The 27,234-nt window shown below is 36.8% G+C and overlaps 2 protein-coding genes across 2 annotated transcripts in view; one reads left to right on the forward strand and one right to left on the reverse strand.

Moving 5' to 3' along the window:
• Nucleotides 1–27,234, forward strand: part of LOC127511450 (oocyte zinc finger protein XlCOF6-like) — an 832,024-nt gene that overhangs the window by 140,568 nt on the left and 664,222 nt on the right. The window lies entirely within an intron of this gene.
• LOC127510708 (uncharacterized) lies at nucleotides 8,608–10,342 on the reverse strand. The gene is made up of 4 exons (XM_051890647.1): nucleotides 9,959–10,342; nucleotides 9,765–9,818; nucleotides 9,540–9,671; nucleotides 8,608–9,342 (listed from the first exon to the last, which is right to left on the reverse strand). Exons 1-4 carry the CDS (start codon nucleotides 10,278–10,280, stop codon nucleotides 9,053–9,055), a joined length of 798 nt encoding a protein of 265 aa, XP_051746607.1. The 5' UTR covers nucleotides 10,281–10,342; the 3' UTR covers nucleotides 8,608–9,052.

A 27,234-nucleotide genomic window follows, 5' to 3' on the forward strand; every position in this document is an offset into this window, starting at 1 on the left:
CTTATCAAAAAAAAAGTGCTAAAAAAGCAGGCTTTATGTAAAATAGGGCAGAACGATGACAAAAAAATAATAATTGTTGATTATTTCCCTTGATGTCATTGCAATTAATAATGTTGGTTAATAGAATTTACATTAATGCATGTCATGATCTATGTAGATTACACATCCAAACTGTTGCCTTCATGTTTCTTGTTAACAGGCTTGAGATGCCAAAATGTTGCTATGGTTACTATGTCAATCGTCGCAATTTCATGACTCCCACAGAACCAAAATTAGCGGATTTACTGCCACATTTACATGCAGGGTTGGGGAGTAACGGAATACATGTAACAGCGTTACGTAATCAGGATACAAAATTTTGTTTTTGTTTTTTTGACAGTTACGTCAAAAAAACATAGTAATCAGATTACAGTTACATTGTGAAAAAGCGGGGATACTATCAGGATTACAATTGTTTCATTTAAAACTAAATAAATCATTATTTTGGCACGATAACACATATTAAGCGCCGCTTGATTATACAGTTTTTCCTGGTTCTGCTGCCAGTGATGACTCACGCGAGACACCTGCTGGTGCATGCGCAAATAACACCATCTACAATCTCCTCAGACACAGATTGAATCACTGCTGCTAGTCTACTGATGTTGCCCGCAGGGAAAAAAGCTTTTAATTCATGTAAATTTCAATGCTATTTTGTTTTCAAAAAGAAAAATGAAAACAACATGGTTGTACAGTGCAAACTCTTGCCTTCCAGCTACGAAAACACTTTCTTTATCAAAGGACTAAAAATAATCTACTGTAGCCACTAGATGTCTGAATAGCATATATTCAGGGCTGTGTATTCCTAAATTGTGGAAATGAGACATGATTGTTTAGTTTTAATAGGTTTTAAAAGTAACCAAAATGCTAAACATTAAAATTAAAGGAGAACAAACATAAACAGATATGTTTGATCCGAGCTTGTTCAGTTTGGTTATCATCTGATGTGACTTTTATATTTTTAAGCTCTAAACAACAACAATGATAATAATATTGCAATAATTTATCAGATTTTTAAAATATTTTTATTGTTGAGACCCATTCAATAGTATGGAACGTGTAACATTTAAAAACTTGCAGAAATTGAGAAGAAATATTTGAAATTAAATTTAAAATGCAATTTATTTATAGTAAAGTTGAGCCCCCCCCCCCCAAATTTCTCTTTCTTTCTTATATATATATATTTATATATATATATATATATATATATATATATATATATATATATATATATACGTGTGTGTGTGTGACCTTAAAGTAATCCAAAAGTAATCAGATTACATTACTTTCATATTGTGGTACTTGGATTACGTTACTGAATACTTTTTTTATGAAGTAATTTGTAACTGTAATGGAATACATTTTTTCACTCCTAAAACTTTGCAGTGTGAACGTAACCACTGGTCCTCTAGCAAAATGAAAAACAAAACTATTATTCTGATTGTCAATAGCGTTCACTTTAAGCCGTCACTTACCAAGTTCTGCACTCTCACGAAAACACTTGTCATTTCTTATTTACATCGTGTCTAGAGCAGTGGTGGACAGTAACGAAGTATTTTTACTTCGTTACTGTACTTAAGTATATTTTTCAAGTATCTGGACTTTACTCGAGTATTTTTATTTTGAGCAACTTTTACTTCACTACATTCCAAAGCATAAGATTGTACTTTTTACTCCACTACATTTCATAAAACATATCGTTACTCCTTATTTTAAAATGAAGAAATCGTCACATGCTCAGACATGCAAAAGCGGTGTCCGATTCGTGCACGAACTGCTTCTTTTCAATCATCCTGTTAAATCGGTTCACAAATCACATCAACAATAAATTCGCGAATTGGACTGATCGTATTGCAGCTGTTCTCGAGTCAGCATATCACTGATTCAATGATCCGTTCAGAGCGACTCTCCAGTGAATGAATTTACAAATCTGACTGAAAATTAGCCAAGAACTGGGGATCCTCTGAGTGCGTGCGCGACTGATGGTGAAAAGTAAGTCAGCCTACTAATGTTGAATTTTAGGATGAATTATTGTAACTGAAAATCATATTTAGGTCAGTTGTTTTTGAACTAAATCTGCTGTAAAGGGCGATCTGTTTAAGCGCACTGAAATGCTTTAATGCGACAAGTCCACATCAGTGAGTCTACAGATCGTGATCTCGATTCAATCAGATCAAATCACATTCCACTTGCCGCTTCAAATAACGGTTGTATCGATTACATCGTTACGACACTAGGAGGCGACAAGTGACTGTTAAAATGTATTGACATTGAATGATTCATTCAAAAGATTTGTTCAAAAACATTGATTCATCCAGTCATGAAACAAGTGAAGTAATTATGAGTGAGTCATTAAATCATTCATTCAAACCTATTTTTTTTTAATTAATTAATTAAATATTTTTAAATAGACTGCAGCAATTAATATTCTGTCCTCTAGTAATTCATTATACACAATTTTGTTTAGTTGTCTATTCAGAATCATGGGAGAATCATGATTTCTATTTGAAAGAAACAAATAAAAATCTTGATTCTCATTTAATCCAGAATCGTGCAACTCTAACACAAATTAAAATAACTCATCCACGTTCATCTTCCCCGCTGCTGCAGCAATTTTTAAAAAATTTTTTTATGAATTTAGCCCTATATGTTTTGTCTGTTTTTATATTGTTTGCCAACACACATTACATATTATGTATCTGCATCCACTAATCTTCCATCCATACTGACTAGTGCTGGCTATTTGACAATTCATAATCATTCATAATTATTTTGAGCAATAGGATTATATAAAATATATAATATAACATTAAATTATATAAGTGGCCTATATAAATTACAAAATAAACATTCATCAATCAGTACTTTTTTACTTATGTACAATAAAAAATCAAGTACTTTTGTACTTTTACTCAAGTAAAATTGAAAAGGAGCACTAAATACTTTCACTTGAGTAATATTTTATGATACGTATCTGTACTTTTACTCAAGTTCTTGATTTGTGTACTTCGTCCACCACTGGTCAAGAGTAGACTTTGCTGGTTATGAGGGGGTTTGCGAAAGTATAAAGCTTGTGCTGATTCTGAACACATACATTTTGAGCCAATTCTTCACATGGCGACTCCAGAACGCCTCTGATGGGCCATTGCGTTCACGCGCTCAACGTAAATGTCTGCGATTGGCTACAATGCTCAACACTGCAACAATTCAATGTAAGCAGTTTCGATTCGTTTTTGAATAATACTATATTGTGTCCTTCAAAATCGAATAAAGTATAAAGCTTGTGCTGATTCTGAACACATACATTTTGAGCCAATTCTTCACATGGCGACTCCAGAACGCCTCTGATGGGCCATTGCGTTCACGCGCTCAACGTAAATGTCTGCGATTGGCTACAATGCTCAACACTGCAACAATTCAATGTAAGCAGTTTCGATTAGTTTTTGAATAATACTATATTGTGTCCTTCAGTGCCCAGACTCGACTGTACTTGGAAATTTCCAAAGTCCAAAATGTCCAAGTCTGTGTCAAGTCCGAGTACAAATTCTCCCGAGTGCATGACAAGACCGAGTTCATTGAAAATTGGACTCGAGTCTGAGTCCGAGTACCCCAACTCTAAAACTTTTATTCATGAATATGTACAATGACATCTGAGAATGAGCGCGTTTGCATGCACATTCTTAAGCCGATTATGTTTAATAAGCTGTAACGTGATAACCTGTTTTCTTTTATTGGAGTAAGGTCATAAATGGCTTACATTAACCAGTCAGAACAGGTAGTTTTTTGCATCTTACCCCGATTTCGCGCAGCATGTAAATGCATTAACCTGCTTTCTGTCGGCTTATTGAAGTGCGCATGTGTGATAAATGACAGAAACTCATCCTTGCTGTGAAACTTTTCCCAAAACATTGGCTACGTTTACATGCACCCAAATAATCCATTTGTAATCGGATTGACGGCTCAATTGGATTGAAAAACGTTCATGTAAACACCTTAATCGATCCGACTGAGCTCGATCCGAATGAAATTTCGATTGGATTGGAAGGGGTGGTTTATTCCTTTTGTAATCCGATCCAACAGCAAAAAATGACCATGTAAACGCTTGAATCCGACTATTTCTCAATTGTATTCAGAAGTCTCTGGGCCACATGCGCAGTGCAATGTTGATATGCATCACGCAGTGCGCAAGTTCACGTTCACATCTTAAGTTGTAAAGATGCCAACAGGCAGTGCGTAGTTCGTCATAATATTGGAAATCTTTCCGTTTTAAAACAAGAAGGGGAGCCAATGGATATCACAGAAGAAGCAACGTGAAAACTTTGCGCAAGAGTTACGCTGTTGAAAAAGTCTCAACCTCGGTCAGTATTCACTACAGAAATTTAAAGTAAAAAGTGACGGAGGTGTCTGACGCTGCATTAACGGAGCATTTTCTCTCAGAGACGAATTTCAACATAATATGCTGATAACAGTATATAACCGTCTTAATTTATTCCATTATTTCTCTTGTGGCCGTATAGGCTAGTGAAACAAATGAGAATAATAGTGTTTCGTGTTAAACAGGTTAAAGTCGGTGCTTGAAGTAAAGCTGCGCTTAATTTTCATTGATGACAATATTATAGCTTATACTCTTAATAATTTTAATTATAGGCCTATAATTTATTGTATAACAGACCTAAAAAAAATGTTTAAAACATTTTCAAAGATAGCTAATAGCCTAATCTTTTATTATCCTCGCAGCACGTATAATATTAATTTAATAATAAAATAAGCCGAACCTAATAGTTGTAATAATAGACTAGAAGAATGTAACAGGCCTACATTAATTGGAAATACCAAATCCTCTTAATATTGCCAAGATTTGATGCTTTTGACCAGGGGTTAAATTGGGATTTGTTATGTGGGGGGGGCTCTGTGGTTTCAGGCTATCGAGGGGTGCATGTGTATGCGAAGACTATAAAATCGTATCAATTGAGAAACTAAAATATAACAAGTTGAGAGAGCCCTCTGCTATGAACAATAAAATGCTGATCAAAATCATTCTATAGATGTTGGTACTGTGCAAAGCTACATCTGATGACAATAAAATCTTTCTGTAGGCCTGTGCCTTCTCCTTTGTGTCAGTATCAAATATAAGAGTGATGCTACCATTATAGGAGAGAATATAAATACAAAATAAAGAGTTCGACATTAAGCCTTGTTTTGTGCTTGTCCCTTGGACAACTAAATTGGTCATTTACTTGTCAGAGTAAAAAAACTAGCTTGCCTGGATAAAAAAAATAGAATTTTGTGTGTGTGTGTGTGAGTTGTAAATACAATTTATTCTGAAACAAGCAACATTCTCATCAGTGTTTTATCAGCAGTGACATATTTAAATTTGCATATTTTTGTTAATTTCTCTGGGGATATTTTATAAATATTCCTTATATAATAATAATAATAATAATAATTAACCTTTATAAAGGGCATCCCCCCCCACCCCCCACTATAGGGCTGTTACCAAATTAAATAATTTACACTGAAAAAGTACAACTGCATTCAATAATGTTATGAGATTCTTTAAATATTTTTGAATATACAAGTAAGAAATGTTGGTGGGAAATTTATACTTTTAAACATGAAATTAAACCGCCAGTAGATGGCGGCAAGTGACCATCTTCATGAGTGAGCCACTGATTCATTTATTCAAACGATTCATTCAAAAGGCTGAATCAAGAATGAAGCAGTTGTTTATGATTGGGCCATTGAATCTTCACTCAACCGATTCGTTCAAAACGCTGAATCATTCAGAACGGCTGAGCGTAGCTGCGAGATGCGCTGGTTCTGCCTTGTTTGGAACTATTTTCGCTGCTACAATAGAACAAAAAAACAGACAATATTGCACCTAAAACGTAAGTGATTAATATTAACTACTTGTTTATTGAACTGTTGTAAGAAATTAGTGTCACACTTGGGTTACCATAAAACACATATAAACGGATATTTGAATCAGATTACAATATTTAGAGTACATGTAAACAGATCTGCAATCGGATTCAATTCATTCAGATTGACGAAAATTGGTGCATGTAAACGTAGCCATTCAGAGAAAAGCTTCAAATATTTAGATGCTTCATTTCTCCATCCCTACTCAATAGTTTTAGGCCTTTTGCAAATGTTTCAAAAAGTTTAGCTGTTTTAGAGAACGTTTAAACGTTTTGAGCCTGTTTTTAAACATTTACTATCTGTAATGTCATTTTTCATGTGTGGAAAAAGCAACGAAACTAAACTATCCAATCAGATTTCTTTTCACCCATGCACGCACATAAACACATTTGACTACAACACAGAAACGCACACCTTTATTTATTCTCATTCTCTCTTGCTTTCTTAATATGTCACAGAAAGATTTTAATAATCAATTTAAAAATTATGTAAAAAATAAAAATGCCGTATGGCTGCAGACGCCACTGTGCATGTAAACGTGCTCATTGTGACATGACACCACTGTACTGTCAGATATAGCATTTGTTAAGTGAGGACCATTTCATTTAAAAAAAAAAATGATACCCAAAAGATTAACAGATAACAAGCAAAATGTTTATGAAAGTACAGAAAGTACGTTATATGGTGCAATCTACAATGCAAAAATTGAGAATGTGTCAGACAGTGAGTTTAATACTACAGAGCAGAACCTGATCTGATTACACACAAGGAAAAGGGAGGAAAAAGAAACAAGAATTAATTTTTCAGTCAAATATTGCTCTGTATGGATGAACGTGCTGATGAAATGTATACATTCAAGAGAAATTATTACATTAATATTTAATGTGTATATAACGGAAGTAAAACATTTAGGCCATGAAATTATATCTTTTCATAATTAAATATTACAGATGGTTGATTTCATTTGAAATACACAGGCCAATGAGTCCTCTCTCTCTCTCCCTCCCCCGTGCACGTGCCAGCTTGTGCGTGAGACAACGCGTTCAAAGTTATAGGTGTACAATCTGTTATTTTTAGGTCACGTTAACATGATAGCAATATAAAAATACAAAGCACATGTATATATAAATATATGATTTGCTGTCTGAACTGTCAGCGCACAGTGTTTATCGATGTATGAACAGTCATATAATCACATGTAACGAGATTTTAATGTAGGCCTCGTTTACATCGCTATTTAAAACTTTAAAACAGACATGACTGACTCAGCACGGCCATTATGCCTAGCTCAGTCGTAGTTCGGTAAAATAGCAATAGGAAAACAATGATAAATCAAATTAACACCAAAATGGATGTAAAACAATTCAACAATTACCATGGGTGCAGCAGGTGCAATGATATTATGCAGCGCCTGAAAATAGGCTAACTTCCGTCAACCTAACCAACGTGACCACCTGCTTGCACAGGAAGCGTACCTTGCAACCATGGAGACATTTGTGAGAGAGACGATTCAGAAGATAGGTATAAACACAAACTTAGTGCCAGTCACGTTGGAAGTTACCTAGCTGGGGACTATTTTCAGGCACTGTGTAATATCATTGCGCCTGCTGCAGCCATGTTACGGCAGTAAAGTTCCTTGATTATTACGCCGGAATGAAAGTATGGTTCCTAGCCATATCGGCCTAGAAAATCGCAACTTTTCATTTTCCGTCGGTCTTAGTACACGATGTAACTACAGAAGAGTCAAGTTTTAAATAGGAAAAATATTGAAACTCTTTGGTCATTTTTGAGCGAGATGCTAACGGTCTAATCAGATTCAATGAACTATGCTAAGCTATGCTAAAAGTGGTACCGCCAGACCCGGAGATCGGCTGAATGGATTCGAAAACGGTTAAACTCTACTGTTTAACTCTAGGGGAGTTGGAAAATGAGCCTATTTTCAAAAAAAGTGGAGTGTTCTTTTAATAGCCTATATATTTACTCCACAAACTAACTCTACGAACATGGTAAACAATGATAGATGGTATTTCTGCTCAGCTGGTGACATTGGACATCAACCACACGGCAAATGGTAATACTTTTTCTGTCTTCTTTCTTTGTATAACAGTTCTAGCTAATAACATTTGACAGGCTGTTAAACAAATCGTGAACTAATGAAGAATGTGAGCGCTGTGTGCACATACACAGAGAAGAGATACACAAGAAGATATACACAGGACAACAGAATGCAATAACTGAATTAATGACTCCGGCTCATACCAACATGCATTAATATATGTAAAGATTTTAAACAGATTAAGTTTATGTGTATTCATTTGAGCTCTTGTGAACCTATATGAATTATTAGTCCTATTTGTTTGATTCACTTGGGACAAGATTCGATTTATTTTTGGTAACTGATTTTTAATTTTATTTTAAATGTATGTCCATGAAAAGAAACAGTGTCTTGTAAAATGCGTTAAAAGCTTTGTTTTTCTTTTTCTTTTGTTATTATTCTATTGTTAAGGGCCAAATGTTGAATGGAAAGGATGTTTTACTTTATGTATTAACGTTCAATAACATAGTTACATGTTTGTGAACGCATTTGTCAAGTATTTAGGCACAATATTCAATATTCAGCAAACTTGCACCAAAGCAGTGAAAATTATAAGTTCCAAAACAGTTTTTTTATTGAATAATATCAATATACAAACTCATCCAAAGCAGTTTTATAGAACACAAAGAAGATACAGATTCAAAGGATCAAAACAAGCAACAAGGTACACTTTGTATTTTCAAACACAAAAGAATTACTGTTAATAGATGGGGACAATGACACCATTTTAACATTTATAATGGATGATAAACATAAAAGCTTCCTCAACCTAGAACTGTCCTTTTTAGATTAGACAGCTCAGAGTTTATTGTGAGCGTAGTGTACAATACTGACATTATTATTATTATACAGTATCTACTGCAAATTCCAAACACATTAGTCTTCATTAATGCATGTTCATATGATTCTACATGATTTTTATCTGACTGTCAATTTCACTCCAAATTCACATCATACATTAAATATACATAAACATTTGAGTCACATTTTGAAAACCTATCCTCTTGAAGGAAACAGTAGATAACCACTGAATGTGTTGTGATTATTCTGATTATCTGATATCCGCCTGTTAGCAAAAAGTCTTACATAGACAACATCTCCAACCTCCAGGAGCAACGCAACTCCTTTAGAGGAGTTTACCACATTCTGAGCCTGATGAGCATGTGCCATAACCACAAGCTGTCCGTTCTTAATAATACCTATAGTTGATGGAATTGATTGACTAGCTGGACCATATAAAGAGATATGAAACATGTACGCTCCTTTCAGTGGGGCTGTGAAAATACCTAAAGCGAATGACAAGAGATACAGAAATGAATCAGTTTGCTGTATGATTATTCAATTTCCAAGCACATTGTGTAATAGTTTTGAAAGATGGCAGATCATTTAATTCTCTTATATCACACAACCACACAGAGGTTTGAATGGAATGGAAGGATTCTCATTATTATAAGATTTATGACTCCATTTCATTGATAATTACCTGTAATTGGGTTGTAGGCATTTCCTATGTTTGTGAAGATGTTCCTGTAGGTTAGTGTGATGTCAGTGGTAAAAGGACCAATATTTCCACTGCTAGATTGCATCAGTGCAGCTGAAAAGGCTATCTCTTTATCTGCAAGACAGACAATACACCAGCATTGTGATATATTACTACATTTCTCTGAATGTATATACTGAAAAACATCTCTCAAGCAAACTGTCTCACCTCTATTGTCCTTTCTCAACTCCTCCACTTGACTCTGAGTAAGATTTGAGAGTGCTGTGAAGAAATATTCTGTTAGATGAAGTTTATTGTTATAGATGGATAACAATTTATGCTGTATAAACTACCACATGCATTGCATTGTTTGGTTTTTACTCTGGATCATTGATAAAACTGTGAATGTTCTGGTAAGGTACCATCATTTTTCTTGTTCAGCTCTTCCAGGAGGAACATCTGTTGTTCTGCAGCTTTCTCAGCATCTCTCAGTCGCAACTCTAAGGCTTGGTTGTTTGCTTTCTGCTCTGTAATCATTGCGGTCAGTCCTCTCAGTGCTGCATGGATGTCAGGAAAGCACAGATGGCAGTTTTGCTGGCTGTCAGTTGAAGCTAGTTTCTGTTTTCCGTCCTCAGAGCTGAGCTGTTCACTGACCTCATTCTCACCGAGTCCTCCATCTTCCTGCTGCTGTATGGAAAACACAGAAAATCCCAACAGCAGCAGTATACATATTAAACCCTTCATTCTTGACTGATGCTTGCTTCCAGCTCTCACTTGGTTCTCTCTCACAACCTCTCAGGTTCTTTTTATAGTGTGCTGATTTACTGTGTTTTGTTCATGCTTTATATTCCTTCAGATAAAAAAGTAGTTAACCAAGTTAATTGTTAATCTGGTAAAATAAAGGGATGTTCCGGGTTCAGTAGATGCTGAGACAACATCTGAGACAATGTTGATCACAACAGGAAATAATTTTGGCTCATCTCTCAGTTTTAGCAAACCATGACTCTTGAACCTTGGCCCTCTCAAACTAAGCCACATAACCTATTAGTGTCAGCAAAGGTCAGAGACAGGAACACGAAGAAAATGAAGAGGTTCAATATGCTTTAATGAGCTTCAAATAGCCATCCCATGACAGGTAAATGAGCAGACACAAGTGTTAAAGGGTTAGTTCACCCAAAAATGAAAATTCTGTCATTAATTACTCACCCTCATGCCTTTCCACACCCGTAAGACCTTCGTTAATCTTCAGAACACAAATTAAGATATATTTGTTGAAATCCGATGGCTCGGTGAGGCCTGCATAGCCAGCAATGACATTTCATCTCTCAAGATCCATTAATGTACTAAAAACATTTAAATCAGTTCATGTGAGTACAGTGGTTCAATATTAATATTATAAAGCGACGAGAATATTCTTGGTGCGCCAAAAAAACAAAATAGCGACCTATATAGTGATGGCCAATTTCAAAACACTGCTTCAGGAAGATTCAGAGAGTAATGAATCAGAGTGTCGAATCAGCGGTTCGGAGCGCCAAAGTCACGTGATTTCAGCAGTTTGTCAGTTTGACACGCGATCCGAATCATGATTCAACACAAAAGATTCATAACAGTCCGAAGCTTCATGAAGCAGTGTTTTGAAATCGGCCATCACTATATAAGTCGTTATTTTGTTTTTTTGGCACACCAAAAATTTTCTCGTCGCTTTATAATATTAAAGGGTTAGTTCACCCAAAAATGAAAATAATGTCATTTATTACTCACCCTTGTGCCGTTTTACACCCGTAAGTAGGTTCAGTGGTTCAATATTAATATTATAAAGCGACGAGAATATTTTTGGTGCGCCAAAAAAAAACAAAATAACGACTTATATAGTGATGGCCGATTTCAAAACGCTGCTTCAGGAAGATTCGGAGCGTAATGAATCAGCATGTCGAATCACGATTCGGATTGCGTGTCAAACCGCCAAACTGCTGAAATCACGTGACTTTGGCGCTCCAAACTGCGGATTCGACACGCTGATTCATTATGCTCCGAATCTTCCTGAAGCAGTGTTTTACTCACATGAACTGATTTAAATATGTTTTTAGTACCTTTATAGATCTTGAGAGAGGAAATGTCATTGCTCCCTATGTAGGCATCACGGAGCCATCGGATTTCAACAAAAATATCTCAATTTGCGTTCCAAAGATTAACAAAGGTCTTATGGGTGTGGAACGGCATGAGCGTGAGTAATAAATGACAGAATTTTCATTTTTGGGTGAACTAACCCTTTAACATAACGTAGTCCGGACAAATGACAACTGAAACAGAGTGACATAAATACTGATGGTAATAAGGGGGAACACAGCTAAATCAAATGACAAATTAGTGTCCATGACAACAAACAAGGAGCGGGAAACTGGAACAAAGGAACAACTGAATACAAACTAAAAGTTCATGAAAGTGAAACAAATAAACAGAACCAAATAACCCAGATAACTAGATTTTAAATAACTTACCCAACTTAGCAAACAATTCCAGCAGTAAAGCTTTAGCTTACTGACTGATGCTGTCATCCAGGAGTCGCTTATAATTGCTGGGATTGAAATGCTTTAAAAAGCTTTGGCTTTCTGCACAAAATTAAGCTCTGGTGTAGGTCTTCCTTTATCAATTACTCCAGCTTTTCTTTAAAAGTTAATCTTGAAAACTAAATGTTTTACAATATTCTAATAAACAGTTCATAAAAAAGTTAAATCAATTTAATGATATACATAAAAACAATGTAATTGTTAACCTGATTTACAACTTTTTTAGGTGCAAGAATTGTCAGGATCCTGTCACTCGGGTCTGTCATGTTCACGGTTTGGTGACAGGATTCTGACATCTTTGTTGTTGTGCCATGTGCTCATGTGTGCAATGCACTGTTCGTTTCGACTGTGTTTGCCATTTGCTCTTGTCCAGTTGCACGTATTGTGAGCACATGGAACTGTTTTTTATTATTCCTTTGAATTCTGTAATCTTAATTGCTTTGGATTAAAGCATCTGCCAAATCCATAAATATGCCATGTGCTCTTGTCTTGCGTGTTTACTTCTGTTGAGCACATGCTACATTTATGGATTTGGCAGATGCTTTAATCCAAAGCAATTCATATAACAGAATTCAATGTGATTAAGTTCAGTGACAACATGATACAATGTTTACATGGTACAATATCTGTTTTTATTTGTGCTTGACACAAATTTCATGATTTCAATTCATAAGCTTGCGATACGATTCTGATCTTGATTCATTATTGATTAATTTGGATAAATATCAGGTACAGTAGCTACATGTTAATTTTTCTCCAGAAAAAAAAAAAAATCTCTCAACTAATGCTGTAAACATACAAGGGAGCACTGTCAGCTGGTATTATTATTAAAGGTTAAAATATACAACTCAAAATTCAGCGTTAGCGTCAGTTCTGGCAAGTCACATCAGTAAAGCTTGCATCAGCTGACTCCCAGGTCACTCGCATCAACCTATAGGAATACAACACCTATCACAGCATTCATATATAAGCTAATAATAGTGATTTTAGACATGTAAATCTGCATTGTGTGCACAAAGACTACATTTCACAATGGTGCCTAAACATCATTGGTGATCGCTGCACAGGTGGGGGTCAGCAGCTTATATACAGTGACCTTGAATGGTGTGGGGAAAATGAGACTGGTACAGACTGGTCCAATCAAGAGGTTGCAGGTCTTTATTGGTTTAATTAAAACTAGGGTTGGGTATTGTTTGAGTTTTAACGATTCTGATTCTGCTTATCAATTCCGATTCTTAACGATTTCTAATTTCGATTCCAATAAGGTAAAAAAAAACCTTAGATATCATTCACATTTATTCTAAGTCTTATTGCAAAACATTTCATTGTAGCTGAATACCATCAACAAAAAATTAACAGGCTGAAGAACACTTACTTAAGGAACGTTTGTCTATGTTTTAAAAAATACCATAGCAAAAACATCTAGCTTAACTAATAGAAGTTTCAAGCATTATTAAAGACAAGTAAACACTAAAAAAGAACAAATAAACAACTAGCAATCGCACAAATAAATACAACTGATCAATGATAGGATTGAAATAAACAGCGTTGTAAGATTTTCAGGTATTCAGGGACAGAAACTAATTAAATATAAAATAATACTGCACTTAACGTTAATAAATTATAAATTACAAATATAGTTACAAAAGTTATTCAGTCAAGAACAGCGAGCAAATTTTCTCTGTCTTTTGTTGTTTGATTAAAGCTGCTGTCCGTAAGATTTACCTCTTTGTCGCCATCTCTGTTTGAAACCTGCAATTGCAGTTATTTGCGGAATTATTATCTTTACGTGCATTGTGCCTCGGCACAGATGAATCTAATGTTTGCTGTCAGTCACCGAACCGGTGTGAAACTGTACTTCGGAATCACAGATTGTAGTCTTGAAGTATAACCAAAGTAGGAATTTTTACCAGAAAATGTCATCTGAACAAGTAACATGTCTGCCACTTTTGTTCTGACCAACTGAGTGGAAAAGCATTAGCCTACAATAAATTGCGTTGCCAATGGTGAATAAATCTAACGATCGCTTAGCTTATATCGCATCAAACCATGCAAATTATTATTGTTGTTATACTTTGTTCTCAAATTGTTAATGTTAACAACATCAGCATTGCATGACTGTGTATTTAGTGTGTATTAGTGTTACCTGTAGATTTCAATTTCTGTAGCCACTCCGCAGTCCGACGTCTTTTGCTCTTTGACCACGGCTGAATCTCCAGTTGTCACTGATGATTGTCATTTGAACCTTTCTGGATTACAATCCGCCATCAAAATGATAAGTTTAGCTATTTCAGCTGCTGTGAGAAAAGGCTATAAATGATTCGCTACAAGTAGAATCCTCACATGATATAGCTACTAGCTGGAACTCCTTCCTTCTGTTTACAGACGTGACGTAATGACGCAAAGACGAACGGCTGCATGCTCAAATTTCCCGCGGAAATCCACTAGTATCGATATATTATAAATCATTATTACAAGCTTACTGTGGTGAATCGGGCTACGGTAAGGAGATAGTTTTGATAGTTTATGTACTTGCTCAAAAACTGATTTTGGATAATTTTTCACCAAAAAAAGTTACGGACTGCAGCTTTAACATCATAATAGAGACATTTTGACATTTTTTGTGTGTATTTGTGAGAGAACTCATTTCAGTATAGTTATTCAGTATGAGTGCTTGTGCTTGAATGGTTTAAAATTACATTACAATTAGGCTTTTAAAATTCTCGTGATTCTTGACGTCATACGCCAACCGGTCTGTGCAGCACATTTGGCGTGAGATTTACTTGAGTAGCATGAGACAGAGACGTGAGTCTCATGCCAAATCCGTGAGAGTTGGCCTGGTAACACTTTAGTTTGGGGTCCAATTCTCACTATTAACTAGTTATTTTTAATCATGCATATTACTAGCATATTGATTGTTTATTAGTGCTTATAAAGCACATACTAATGCCTTATTCTGCATGACCATATTCTATATCCCTTAATCCAACCCAATACCTCAACTTAACAACTACCTTACTAACTATTAATAAGCAGTAATTAGGAGTTTATTGAGCAAATTGCATAGTTAATAGTGAGAATTGGTCCCCAAAATAAAGTGTGACCATTATTATTATTTGTATAGAGCCTTTTACAATGCAGATTGTTGCACAGCTTTACAGAACACAAATAAGTTGGAAAAAATAAGGAAAAGAAAAATTTTGTTTTGTATGTTTATGTCTATTTCTCATTCCCATTTTACTCTTTCCTTGACATTGCTGTGAATTTAGAATCTAGGCATATTGTAAAAAATCACTAGTGGTTTACAGTATTTTAATCATTTCAAATTTCTTCAGACAAAAAGTAGTAAATCTAAGTTAATAATTAAATGTAGGGGAAGGTGCAATATTCTGCACGTGTGATAACATGTACATCGACATCTACTAGATTGAAATGTCTGAATTTGTTGTCTGGTAAGATTATGTGCTTTTTATTTGTTTTTCTTAATCATAGGTGCCGCCAGAGCGTGTAAACCACAATAAAGTGTAAAGTGATAAATCAATAATGAAAGTATATTTTCCTTTCACATGCACATAAAAATGACATGCAGGCTGTTAAACAATCCTGCAGTAAAAGCTTCAAATCAGACCCTGAACACATAAAATTACATGAACTCTGCAGATAAATCCATAGTTCATCATTTGTGGATTAGTTCACCAAAGGAGAAGAAAAAAAACCCATTAAATATATTGCATTAAGGTAATTAATGTTTCCATTCGTTGAGCGCTTGACTTTTAAATTCATTCTCTTTCAACAAATGCAATAGTGCTTCACTAAAAGTTGGACATTGTTACAGAACGAAATTGAAGTAGAAAAAGATCAGCTGCAGTTAAATGTTTATGACATTCACTTCTGAACTGTATAAAAGCACTATAAGTTGAGCAGAGATCATCTACACAATGTATTTTGCAAGAATTTTCAACTAGGCATTTAGGCATCAACAAAACAATCTACTACAAAGTCACATCATCAGCAAAAGTAAATAGCGAGAATATAAGAAAATAATAGGACAATTCAGCTGCATAATTCATTCATGCCTCAATGCATGCTGGGAGCCATGGATGAGTTTTGTACTATGCTGGTACATGGCATGCATTGCAGCTTTTTATTGACTGTCACCATTGTTGAGTTTCATATGCTATTGAGTTCTGTGTGTGTCTAAATGACAGAGTAGTTCAAAACTTTATATGCACAGCATATTTTTAGCCTAATTTAAAGGAACACTCCACTTTTTTTGAAAATAGGCTCATTTTCCAACTCCCCTAGAGTTAAACAGTTGAGTTTTACCATTTTCGAATCCATTCAGCCGATCTCCGGGTCTGGCGGTAACACTTTTAGCATAGCTTAGCATAGTTCATTGAATCTGATTAGACCGTTAGCATCTCGTTAAAAAATGATCAAAGAGTTTCAATATTTTTTCTATTTAAAACTTGACTCTTCTGTAGTTACATAGTGTACTAAGACCGGCGTAATATCATTGAGCTTGCTGCAGCCATGGTACGGTAGCAAAGTTCCTTGATTATTATGCCGGAATGAGAGTATAGTTCCTAGCCATATGGGCCTCGAAAATCGCAACTTTTCATTTTCCGTCGATCTTAGTACACGATGTAACTACAGAAGAGTCAAGTTTTAAATAGGAAAAATATTGAAACTCTTTGGTCATTTTTAAGCGAGATGCTAACGGTCTAATCAGATTCAATGAACTATGCTAAGCTATGCTAAAAGTGGTACCGCCAGACCCGGAGATCGGCTGAATGGATTCGAAAACGGTAAAACTCAACTGTTTAACTCTAGGGGAGTTGGAAAATTAGCCTATTTTCAAAAAAAGTGGAGTGTTCCTTTAATATCAGAAACAACTTAAAGGGGACCTATAATGCCCCTTTTACAAGATGAAATATAAGTCGCTGGTGTCCCCAGAATGTGTGTGTGAAGTTTCAGCTCAAAATACGCCACAGATCGTTTATTATAGCTTGTCAAATTTGTCCCTATTTGGGTGGGAGTAAAAACACACTGTTTTTGTGTGTGTCCCTTTAAATGCAAACGAGCTGCTGCTCCTGGAAAGCTTTCCAGAAGAGGGCGGAGCTTTAACAGCTCGTGCTTCGATTGCTCAACAACAACAAAGCTGGAGAATCTCACGCAGCCAAAATGAGGATTGTCAGTAACGGTGTTCAGCCTTACATTCTTCAAACCGGAGTCGACCCTGAAGGAGAGATTCAGGAAGAAGTTTCAACTTCTAGAATGAAACTGGACGTTTCTGAACGGTTAGTGGATAAATTTATGCAGTTGCTGTGGAGTTGATTCAACTCATCGACTAGCATGTGCCGTCATGTTAATCTTTTGTGCAAATCCAGCGTTGAATTGACCCTCGTTTGTGAAGCAGTCCGGCGTAAAATGACAGCATGGCAACAACACTCTACTACAACAACTCTTCCTCTTCTAAAAAAGTTTGCTGTAGTCCCTACCAGCCGTTTACTGTAGTCCTTAAAGAGAGAATTCTTTAAAAGAAAATATCTCCATTTTCATTGAACTTTGTTCTATGCTGCAGTCATGGATCCCGGCAGAACCACGGGTAAGATACACAATCATTCAAAACAATTTATTAAAGATGTTAAACCCATATCTTTGTGTAGTTGTGGTTTCATTCAATCACTAGTGTGCACTCTAGTAATGAATTGTGTCGCTCTTTACTTTTTAATGCGCGCATGATCTACCGCTTACAGTGCATGTGGGAAACCAAATGACCTTATGTGATATAAGCCGAGTCGACGTTGACTAATTACTGATGACGTCTTTAGTTTAGTTTATCAGTTATTTTGTCTATGGGTCATTATATTTCTTATATATTTCTGCTTGTTCTAAATCAGATGCAGAAAAAGTAGCACAGAAAGGTTACATTTATTAAAATGCATTAGAGCGATTGCGTATGTGAATTAATCCTACCTGTCTGTGCAGCGTCTCTCTACTAATAGTGAAGCTGTGGGTTTTAGTTACTTAACTTGCATCTGTGCTTTTCCGATTTCATAAGGGACTCCATTGCTTTAATACCAATTGTCCAAAGTTTGCACCAGCTAACCATTCTCTATACTTCCCATCTTGGAGCTAAATCACACCGAGCTTACATTTACCCTTTTTCTTCTCCGGTCTTCCTTTCGTGTGCAGGATTGTCATGTGAACAAACAAAAAATTTCAGTTCTGTATTGTTTCCTGAGAGTTTAGCTGCTTGAGGGTTGACCTCACATGGATTACGAGAAGCGTCCGTTCAGCACAGTATTTGAATTCAGAGGACCATGTTTTTTTTTGGATGAAATACTTAAGATAACAGTGTAACATCATAAGACAAAACACCCTCAAAGATGTTGTGTCCTAGACAAGGTGGCAAACCACATTAAAGTCTTTCAACGAATTGAATACTGACTTGAATTTTACTCCTTCCATGTCTAGTGCATCTTCAGTCTGGATGTGATCAACAGCTGAATTGTAGCTCTCAATGGTACGTTCTGGTCCACACAAATTAGGATCGTCACCCTGAAATTCAGATCGGGTTATTAGACAGTATCAACAGAAATGTTATGCACGGCTGAAATTTTCAGAGAAGCCACTAATGCAGTGTGATCCCAGATTATCTCCAGCAATACAGTACAAGGTTCCTTAGGTACTGTTTCATCTGATACTGCAATCCCGTTCTTCTCCAATTCCTTTAAGTCTGCTAGTAAAACAAGAGAACATGTTAGCATGCCCAACTTTCTCTCTGCACAATAAAACAAGTAACGTGGTTTGTGTCAGACCGCACATGAAGTGGCAAATTAGCAACAAATATAAATAAATGGCTAATACTTTTTCTCGTCTTTGCCGAGCCTAAAGGGTTAACAGCGACGTTCTGTTACTCACCGACTTTTTTGGTGAACTGTTATGTCACGTAATGAAAAATTGTTGTGCCTTCTGTAGGCGTGCCCTCCAAAACTCTGGGTTTGGATCTATTTGCAGAACAGAACAGTCTTTGAGTGTCCAAACAAACACAAAAATCTCAGTAATTACTGTTTGTCACAAATATGTGTGTTTGGAGTTGTGTGTAATAATGGTGAGTTTCTTTCCGTTGTACCTTTTTTTGTGTGTGTTTTTTCTGTTTCTTTCTCTGTTTCCTCTTTGGCTCCTCCTACTCAGTCTGCCTGGCAGGTAGCTGATTGGCCCCAGCTGTACCCGCTTACCAGTTAAGAGTGAGCCAGCATAAAAGCAGAGCAGCAGCTACCAGAGTTTGAGAAAACGTTCCCCCAAGAGTTTTCTCCAGAGCGCTGTCTTTGTCCTGCCTAGCCTGTTGCTGCAGTTTATGTGGCACTAGTGTAAAGAAAAGACATAAAAATTTGAGTTTTATATATTTCTCTACAGAAGTGGTAATCTATCCTGACTAAATGTCTAAAAGTGCTTGAAATGTGTTTGGGACTCCTTTTTATATACTTTAATAGATACTATCTGCAGGAAGGTTACATCTTTTCATGTGTACACGGTGGTGTAAATGATCCAAACCACTAGGGGGAGCTCTCGCCAAGGTCTGCTAGAGAACGCGTAATACAGCAGTTAATGCGAGACAAGCAGATAGCTAACACACAGAATTGAGACGCTCCATATGTGGTTGACTATATCCTGTTACTTATTTCCTTGCAGATTTGCATGCAAAACAAACTTATTAAATGTGTTGCACCAGAAACGACGCCTGCTGCTTTCTATATGTGTAACATTTACAATTTTGGTTGTTGAGCTGCTTAATATTCTACACTGGTATTGTAGTATTTTTGATTTGTTGTGAGTTTCTCCAACACTTACTTTTGCAGTTTAGATGTGGAGCTTCATACTACCCCTCATCTTTGTCAGTTTTGTTTATCTTTTTTGGTTTATAGCTGCTGCTGTTTAGCAGTTACTTTAATATTTGCTTATTTGTGTTTGTTTGTTTTATTTGGAAGCTGTAGGGAGGTGGGTGCCATTTTTGTTGAACTCTGTTTTCTCCTGTTTTGGGGCCAGGAAGGGAGTTTGAGTACAATTCAGTTATTTTCTTTTCTTTGTTAGAACTAGTTTAAACTAAACTAACTACTTAGTTAGATTGCTTTTTTGTTTATTATTTTGGCCTTGTCCTCTCCTGAAGCTATTGCTTCCATTTTCTTTTCTATTTATTTTATTACAATACCTTTTGTATTTGTTCCACGAGCTGTGAAATAAAAATCTTTATGGTAACTTGTTGCTTGTGGTGATGTGGCAGGACTCAGACCAACGCTCTTTAAAATACTTTTGTTGCGTCTTCTTATACCCCTAGATTCATGCAGGATGTAACATCTGTCTTGTATGTATTAGTTAAATATGTTTTTCTATGCTTTGGTGTGTTTTTTTCATGGCTTTGTCTTTGTCTGAATTTTATCTAATGGTTATTCATTTTTGTATAGCACATTGGTCAGTGGCAGTTGTTTTTAATTGTACTTTATAAATAAATTGAAATTGAATTGACATTACTAACACTTGAAAAGACAAACACTCAATCTGATGATTGAGAAAAGAAAGGAATGTGGTGTGCCAGAACAGTACTTATTTGCTATACCAGCAGCCTGCTTATTACAGAGGACATCAAAGTCTCAGAAAGCTTGCAGATGAATGTGTTACGACAAAACCTAATTATTTACAACCACATCACAAATTTTAAACTTAAAGAAAAATGAACTTGATCAGCTTGCTGATTTCTTGAGACACGATTATATTGGTGCATAGACAATTCTACCGGCTGTCTGAGCCCACCATACAAAGTGCAAAGATTTCCAAGCTACTCTTGCACTGGAACAAGGACAGCTGCATGATCTACAAGGAAAATCTCTAGATGAAATTGGATGCATTTAAGTTCTTCCAATTTCTGGAGAACAATCTTAGTCAATGTTCTTGACTAAAGCTAGAATAATTCTGCACTGTTGCCACCTCCTTCGGTGATCTGGCTGCTTTTTCTGCATTTTCATCAAGATGTTTGTGAGGTGAGTTCTAATATAGTTTGTTTGTTATATTTCATGGTGCTTAAAACACACTGTGATATGTACTCTGACCACTTTGCTCAATAAAGCTTCTGGAAGGATTTAATTAGGTCCTTGTCTTCAGCCATGAGATCATGGCAATGTCATTTTAAAGGAGTTTCCATTTTTCAGTGCAAGGCTTGGAGTTTTGTATTTGTTCTAATCCTTGTCAAATCCTTTCTTTTACTGCCTCAATCACATTTATGAAATTTCCTGGTTTTACAGCATCCTCTAAAGTTAGGATTGGAGACTTTTTGCGCATGGTCTGTAGGAATCTTTCAAGCTGACTGGTTTTGGCAGATATAGTCATGTTTTGAAGAGTCATGTCCATTTTTGTTGTAAAGGGATTTAGCCAACTGTAGAAAGCAAAAATCATTGTGAGCTACGCTTGCTATGTCATCGTCATGTATGCGACTTAACATCTTAAGCGCTCCATCTTCAACAGTGCTCAAACATGCTGACTTAACCACTGCTTCTAGGCTAAGTACTCTTTTCCCTGTATCAAAGTTTCTCACAACTCCTTCCTACTTCTTGTGCCTGCACGGAGACTAAGTGAGTTTTGAGGTGGCTAGCTATTTTGAAATTAGCTTTCTTGGTAACAAAGCAAAAAAATGTCATTTTGATACAGATATTTGTGTCTGAATTTTTGACTGTTGGTTTTTCATTGGCAGATTTTCCATTGATGTCACTAGTGTCACCTATATATAAGTACTATATCCACTTAACCAATAGTTGATTCTTTATCAACCAGAAATTTTTAATGTTGTTTACTGGTTCATTGTCTTCTGTATCAGTTTCTGAGAACATATTCTTGATCACGTTTGTCATCCGATTCTTCCTCTTGTTTCAGATTAAAATACAACAAAAAAATAACAAAACATAAAGCATATATAATATTAAGGACTACATGACAACTGACATAAATTGAACTTAACCACATTCAAGTTTTGATTAAAAAAAATGCACAAAGCTAGAATAATATTTATTTATTTAATTTTTTTAAGCAGAGGCCAAGATTTAGTCCGCTCATCGTGGACCTCTGGGAAAAACGGAGCTGCACGTTGACGAGGGGCTGGTGGCGCCCCGGCAGGTACCACTCATCCAAACGGCTGAGTGTGGGCTCCTCAGGGGGAGACCAAAGAAGACCGAGCTCCTCGACAGCTCTGGAGAGAACGCGGAAGAGATTGGCATCCATCCCAGCTCCAGTGTCGATGGGCTCTAAAGACGTTAAGGGGCGGGGTCTTCAGCAGGGCCCGTCCACTCCTCCGTATCGGAAGCCGCTAGAGACATGCTGTCATCTAGAGGATCCTCTTCTGAGCCGCCGAAGGAGACCATGTCACTCGCACCGGCAGAGGGACGCTGGTCTGGGCAGACGAAAAGGACAGGCAATGATTCTCTATGTGGAGAGAATGAGGCACGCAGGGCTTGAGCCGGTGTGAGCTCACTCGAATCCAAGCACTGAGTTCTCCTGCCCCGCTGTTTTTTCCTCGCAGGCTCCTGGGAGGAAGAAAACGGGAGGGCGCAGGGGCGGAGTCGCTCTCTGAAAAGAAAGCTATCCGCAAGCGCAGAGAGGCGAGACTCATGCTCTCACAGTGAGAGCAGTTCATCTCAGTGAGTGCAGCCTTGGCGTGGGATTTCTCCAGGCATGAGACATACTCACTGTGCCCGTCATCGAGGTGCAAGGCAGGGGTGCCCTGCACGAGCTACAGCTGTGGCACGACATTTGCAACAACGGCACTGCTCTTTTAAAGAACTTTTATAGAAATTTAGCTCTTTTACAAATTGGCTCTTTCAGATGCTCACCGGATGGCGGCAGGGGAAGCGCTGATCAGTCTGCTTGCAGGCGTCGAGGCGGCTCGCGAGCAGTGTGAAGGCGAGCTGGTTTCGTGAGCACCGAGCTGAAGCAGGCCAGCGAGTCTCAGCTGAATCCGCTGTGACGTGTCAACGGCGAGCAGGTGTCAGTAGTCTCGGTGTCAGCGAAGAGAAGATCGTCATCGCTGAAGGAGAATTGATCTGAGGACCCTATGCCAGAATGCCTGCTTATAAAGCCAGATACCCCGCCCCTTTTGGTGGGCTCAGGCGGGCTTTCTCGCCATTGGTTCGTTTATTTCTCCTGCATGAACCAATGCTGTGCAGTTTCACTGCGTTATTGAAAAAGGCTTCAGTAATCGGAGAAAAAGGAGTTTTCCCCATATGAGTCTAGCGACGCAGTACAAGTGTAGTATCGAAAGGGAACTGCTGTTATATGACAGCCTAAAATGACAAAAATACAAAAAGTTTGTGTAACATTAAATTATGTTTCTTTCAGTTTAAACAACATTGTAGCAAATAACAATTAACCAGGAAATATCACTGAACATGGAAAACATATGCTTGTTTTTTTCCCACACTTATTTAGACCAAAAGGGTGAACTTTTCTTTTTCATTGATAAGACTTGATGTGAGAGTGAAGACGTGAAGATTGAAGAAACATTCAGAATGAAACAAGAAGATACTGAGGAACAAACAGGTTAGTTTCATTCTCAAAGCTGAATTCAGTCATTTGATCCTTGTTAAAGTCTCTGGCCATTTCTTTTGCTAATTAAAGCCCTTTAAATGAAGAACAAATGCAGGCAGCAGCAGTAACTCTATCAAGCTGTGTCAGCGGGAGAAATGTTTTATTATAGGGCTGCTGTTTTTGACATATGACTTATTTATTGCTTGATTCAATGAACATTTGTTGCTATTTATACCATTTTATCTTCAGGTGCTTTTGGATGAAAACAAAAAACAAAACTTGTAGATAACAAATGTAACGTTCATTATTCACATTTCACTGTTTGCTTTATGTAAAATAAATATTTTTGTTAGATTCTATTGAATATTTATGTGAGAGAAAATGGTTTTCATTGTTTTTTAATTCAGAAGTCAATTTTGAATTCATTGCTACACAAAGTACATTTTTGTTTAGGCTACATCTGTATTATTTTCCCTAATTTTATTCATGTCATAATAACGAATATAGGATCTTTATAAATATACATTCTGACATAACTATTTATTCATGATTTATTTATTTATATATTCAAATTTACATTAATATATTCAGGATTACACTGTATGTAATTGAATATATATATATATATATATATATATATATATATATATAATAAATATGCAGATTTGCATCTGTATATACAGACTTACATTTATATATTTAAATTTCAAATAACAATTTCATGTTTGGCCCTTAATAAATCTTCCCTTAACAACTTCACTGACCAAACAAATAAATATAGTAAACAAGAAGATAAAAACAACACACTCACACATTAATGTGTTGTCAGTGCTGCTCTGACGAGTTTATCAGTAAAATAGTTTAGCAACTTAAAAGCTACATGACATTTCTCACTAGTGAGGTAATAACGGCTCTGTTCTTGAAGCAGATAAACTTACAGCGTCACCATTAGTGAAGTGATACTGCCGAACACTGTTGATAGACACATAGACTTGGGAGCTGATGAGTTGAATCAGGTGTGTTTGATTAGGGCAACACAAAATGTGGAGTACCAGGAACTGCTTTACATGTCTAACTGTTTTGATGTCTGGTACTTTGTGCCATTAAACTGGGGCTAAATTTTTATTTTTATTTTTTAAAGATTTATTTTTTTGGCGTTTTTGCCTTTATTATGATAGGACAGTGATTAGACAAGAAGCGAAGTATGAGAGAGAGAGGGGGACGGGATCGGGAAAGGACCACGAGCCAGGACTCGAACTCGGGTCGCCCGAAGCGCATTGGTGCTACATGTCGGCGCGCTGCCCATGAGGCCATCGCTGCTGACAAACTGGGGCTAAATTTTATATAAATTTTGAAGAGAAAGAACAATATAAGAAACATCATGATTGCATAGCAAATATTTTAGTTGCCCACAGACTGAAAAGACTTCTTCGCAAGAAAGAGCTCTCAACACTGGATCTAGAAGTTATCTCACTGTTTTTCAAGGTGGAAAGAGTTTCAATGTACATGGAAACCTTACAGTCATGAGAGTTTACACTGGAGAGAAGCCTTTCGTCTGCCAACAGTGTGAAATAGGTTTCACCCAAAAAGGAAGCCTTAAAAGGCACATGAGAATTCACACTGGAGACAAGCCTTATGTATGCCCTCATTGTGGAAAATGTTTCAACCAAAAAGGAAACCTCAATAACCACAAGAGAACACACTTGGGAGAGAAGCCTTACACATGTCCTAAGTGTGGAAAGAGTTTTGATCAACATGTAAGCCTTAAAGGGGACCTATTATGTAAAATTCACCTTTAAATAGGATTTGAACATATACAGGTGCTGGTCATATAATTAGAATATCATCAAAAAGTTGATTTATTTCACTAATTCCATTCAAAAAGTGAAACTTGTATATTATATTCATTCATTACACACAGACCGATATATTTCAAATGTTTATTTCTTTTCATTTTGATGATTATAACTGACAACTAAGGAAAATCCCAAATTCAGTATCTCAGAAAATTAGAATATTGTGAAAAGGTTCGGTATTGAAGACACCTGGTGCCACACTCTAATCAGCTAATTAAATCAAAACACCTGCAAAGGCCTTTAAATGGTCTCTCAGTCTAGTTCTGTAGGCTACACAATCATGGGGAAGACTGCTGACCTCACAGTTGTCCAAAAGACGACCATTGACACCTTGCACAAGGAGGGCAAGACACAAAAGGTCATTGCAAAAGAGGTTGGCTGTTCACAGAGCTCTGTGTCCAAGCACATTAATAGAGAGGCGAAGGGAAGGAAAAGATGTGGTAGAAAAAAGTGTACAAGCAATAGGGATAACCGCACCCTGGAGAGGATTGTGAAACAAAACCCATTCAAAAATGTGGGGGAGATTCACAAAGAGTGGACTGCAGCTGGAGTCAGTGCTTCAAGAACCACTACGCACAGACATATGCAACACATGGGTTTCAGCTGTCGCATTCCTTGTGTCAAGCCACTCTTGAACAACAGACAGCGTCAGAAGCGTCTCGCCTGGGCTAAAGACAAAAAGGACTGGACTGCTGCTGAGTGGTCCAAAGTTATGTTCTCTGATGAAAGTAAATTTTGCATTTCCTTTGGAAATCAGGGTCCCAGAGTCTGGAGGAAGAGAGGAGAGGCACACAATCCACATTGCTTGAGGTCCAGTGTAAAGTTTCCACAGTCAGTGATGGTTTGGGGTGCCATGTCATCTGCTGGTGTTGGTCCACTGTGTTTTCTGAGGTCCAAGGTCAACGCAGCCGTATACCAGGAAGTTTTAGAGCACTTCATGCTTCCTGCTGCTGACCAACTTTATGGAGATGCAGATTTCATTTTCCAACTGGACTTGGCACCTGCACACAGTGCCAAAGCTACCAGTACCTGGTTTAAGGACCATGGTATCCCTGTTCTTAATTGGCCAGCAAACTCGCCTGACCTTAACCCCATAGAAAATCTATGGGGTATTGTGAAGAGGAAGATGCGATATGCCAGACCGAACAATTCAGAAGAGCTGAAGGCCACTATCAGATCAACCTGGGCTTTTATAGCACCTGAGCAGTGCCACAGACTGATCGACTGAGTGCTGTACATGCTCATACTTTTCATGTTCATACTTTTCAGTTGGCCAAGATTTCTAAAAATCCTTTCTTTGTATTGGTCTTATGTAATATTCTAATTTTCTGAGATACTGAATTTGGGATTTTCTTTAGTTGTAAGTTATAATCATCAAAATTAAAAGAAATAAACATTTGAAATATATCAGTCTGTTTGTAATGAATGAATATAATATACAAGTTTCACTTTTTGAATGGAATTAGTGAAATAAATCAACTTTTTGATGATATTCTAATTATATGACCAGCACCTGTATATGTGTCTGCAGTGTGTACACAACCACTAGTGGTAAAAATCCACCCACTCATTTTTTATGCTGCCAAAAATCAGGAAAATCAAGCCGTTCAGGGGTGCGTTTCCCAAAGCAAACTATGGTCGCAAGTTCCGTTGTTACCAATAAAGTTCAATATGACTTGCGACCACAGTTTGCTAACAGTT

Source organism: Ctenopharyngodon idella, chromosome 4 (assembly GCF_019924925.1).
Source record: "Ctenopharyngodon idella isolate HZGC_01 chromosome 4, HZGC01, whole genome shotgun sequence".
In the NCBI taxonomy this organism is placed as follows: domain Eukaryota; kingdom Metazoa; phylum Chordata; class Actinopteri; order Cypriniformes; family Xenocyprididae; genus Ctenopharyngodon; species Ctenopharyngodon idella.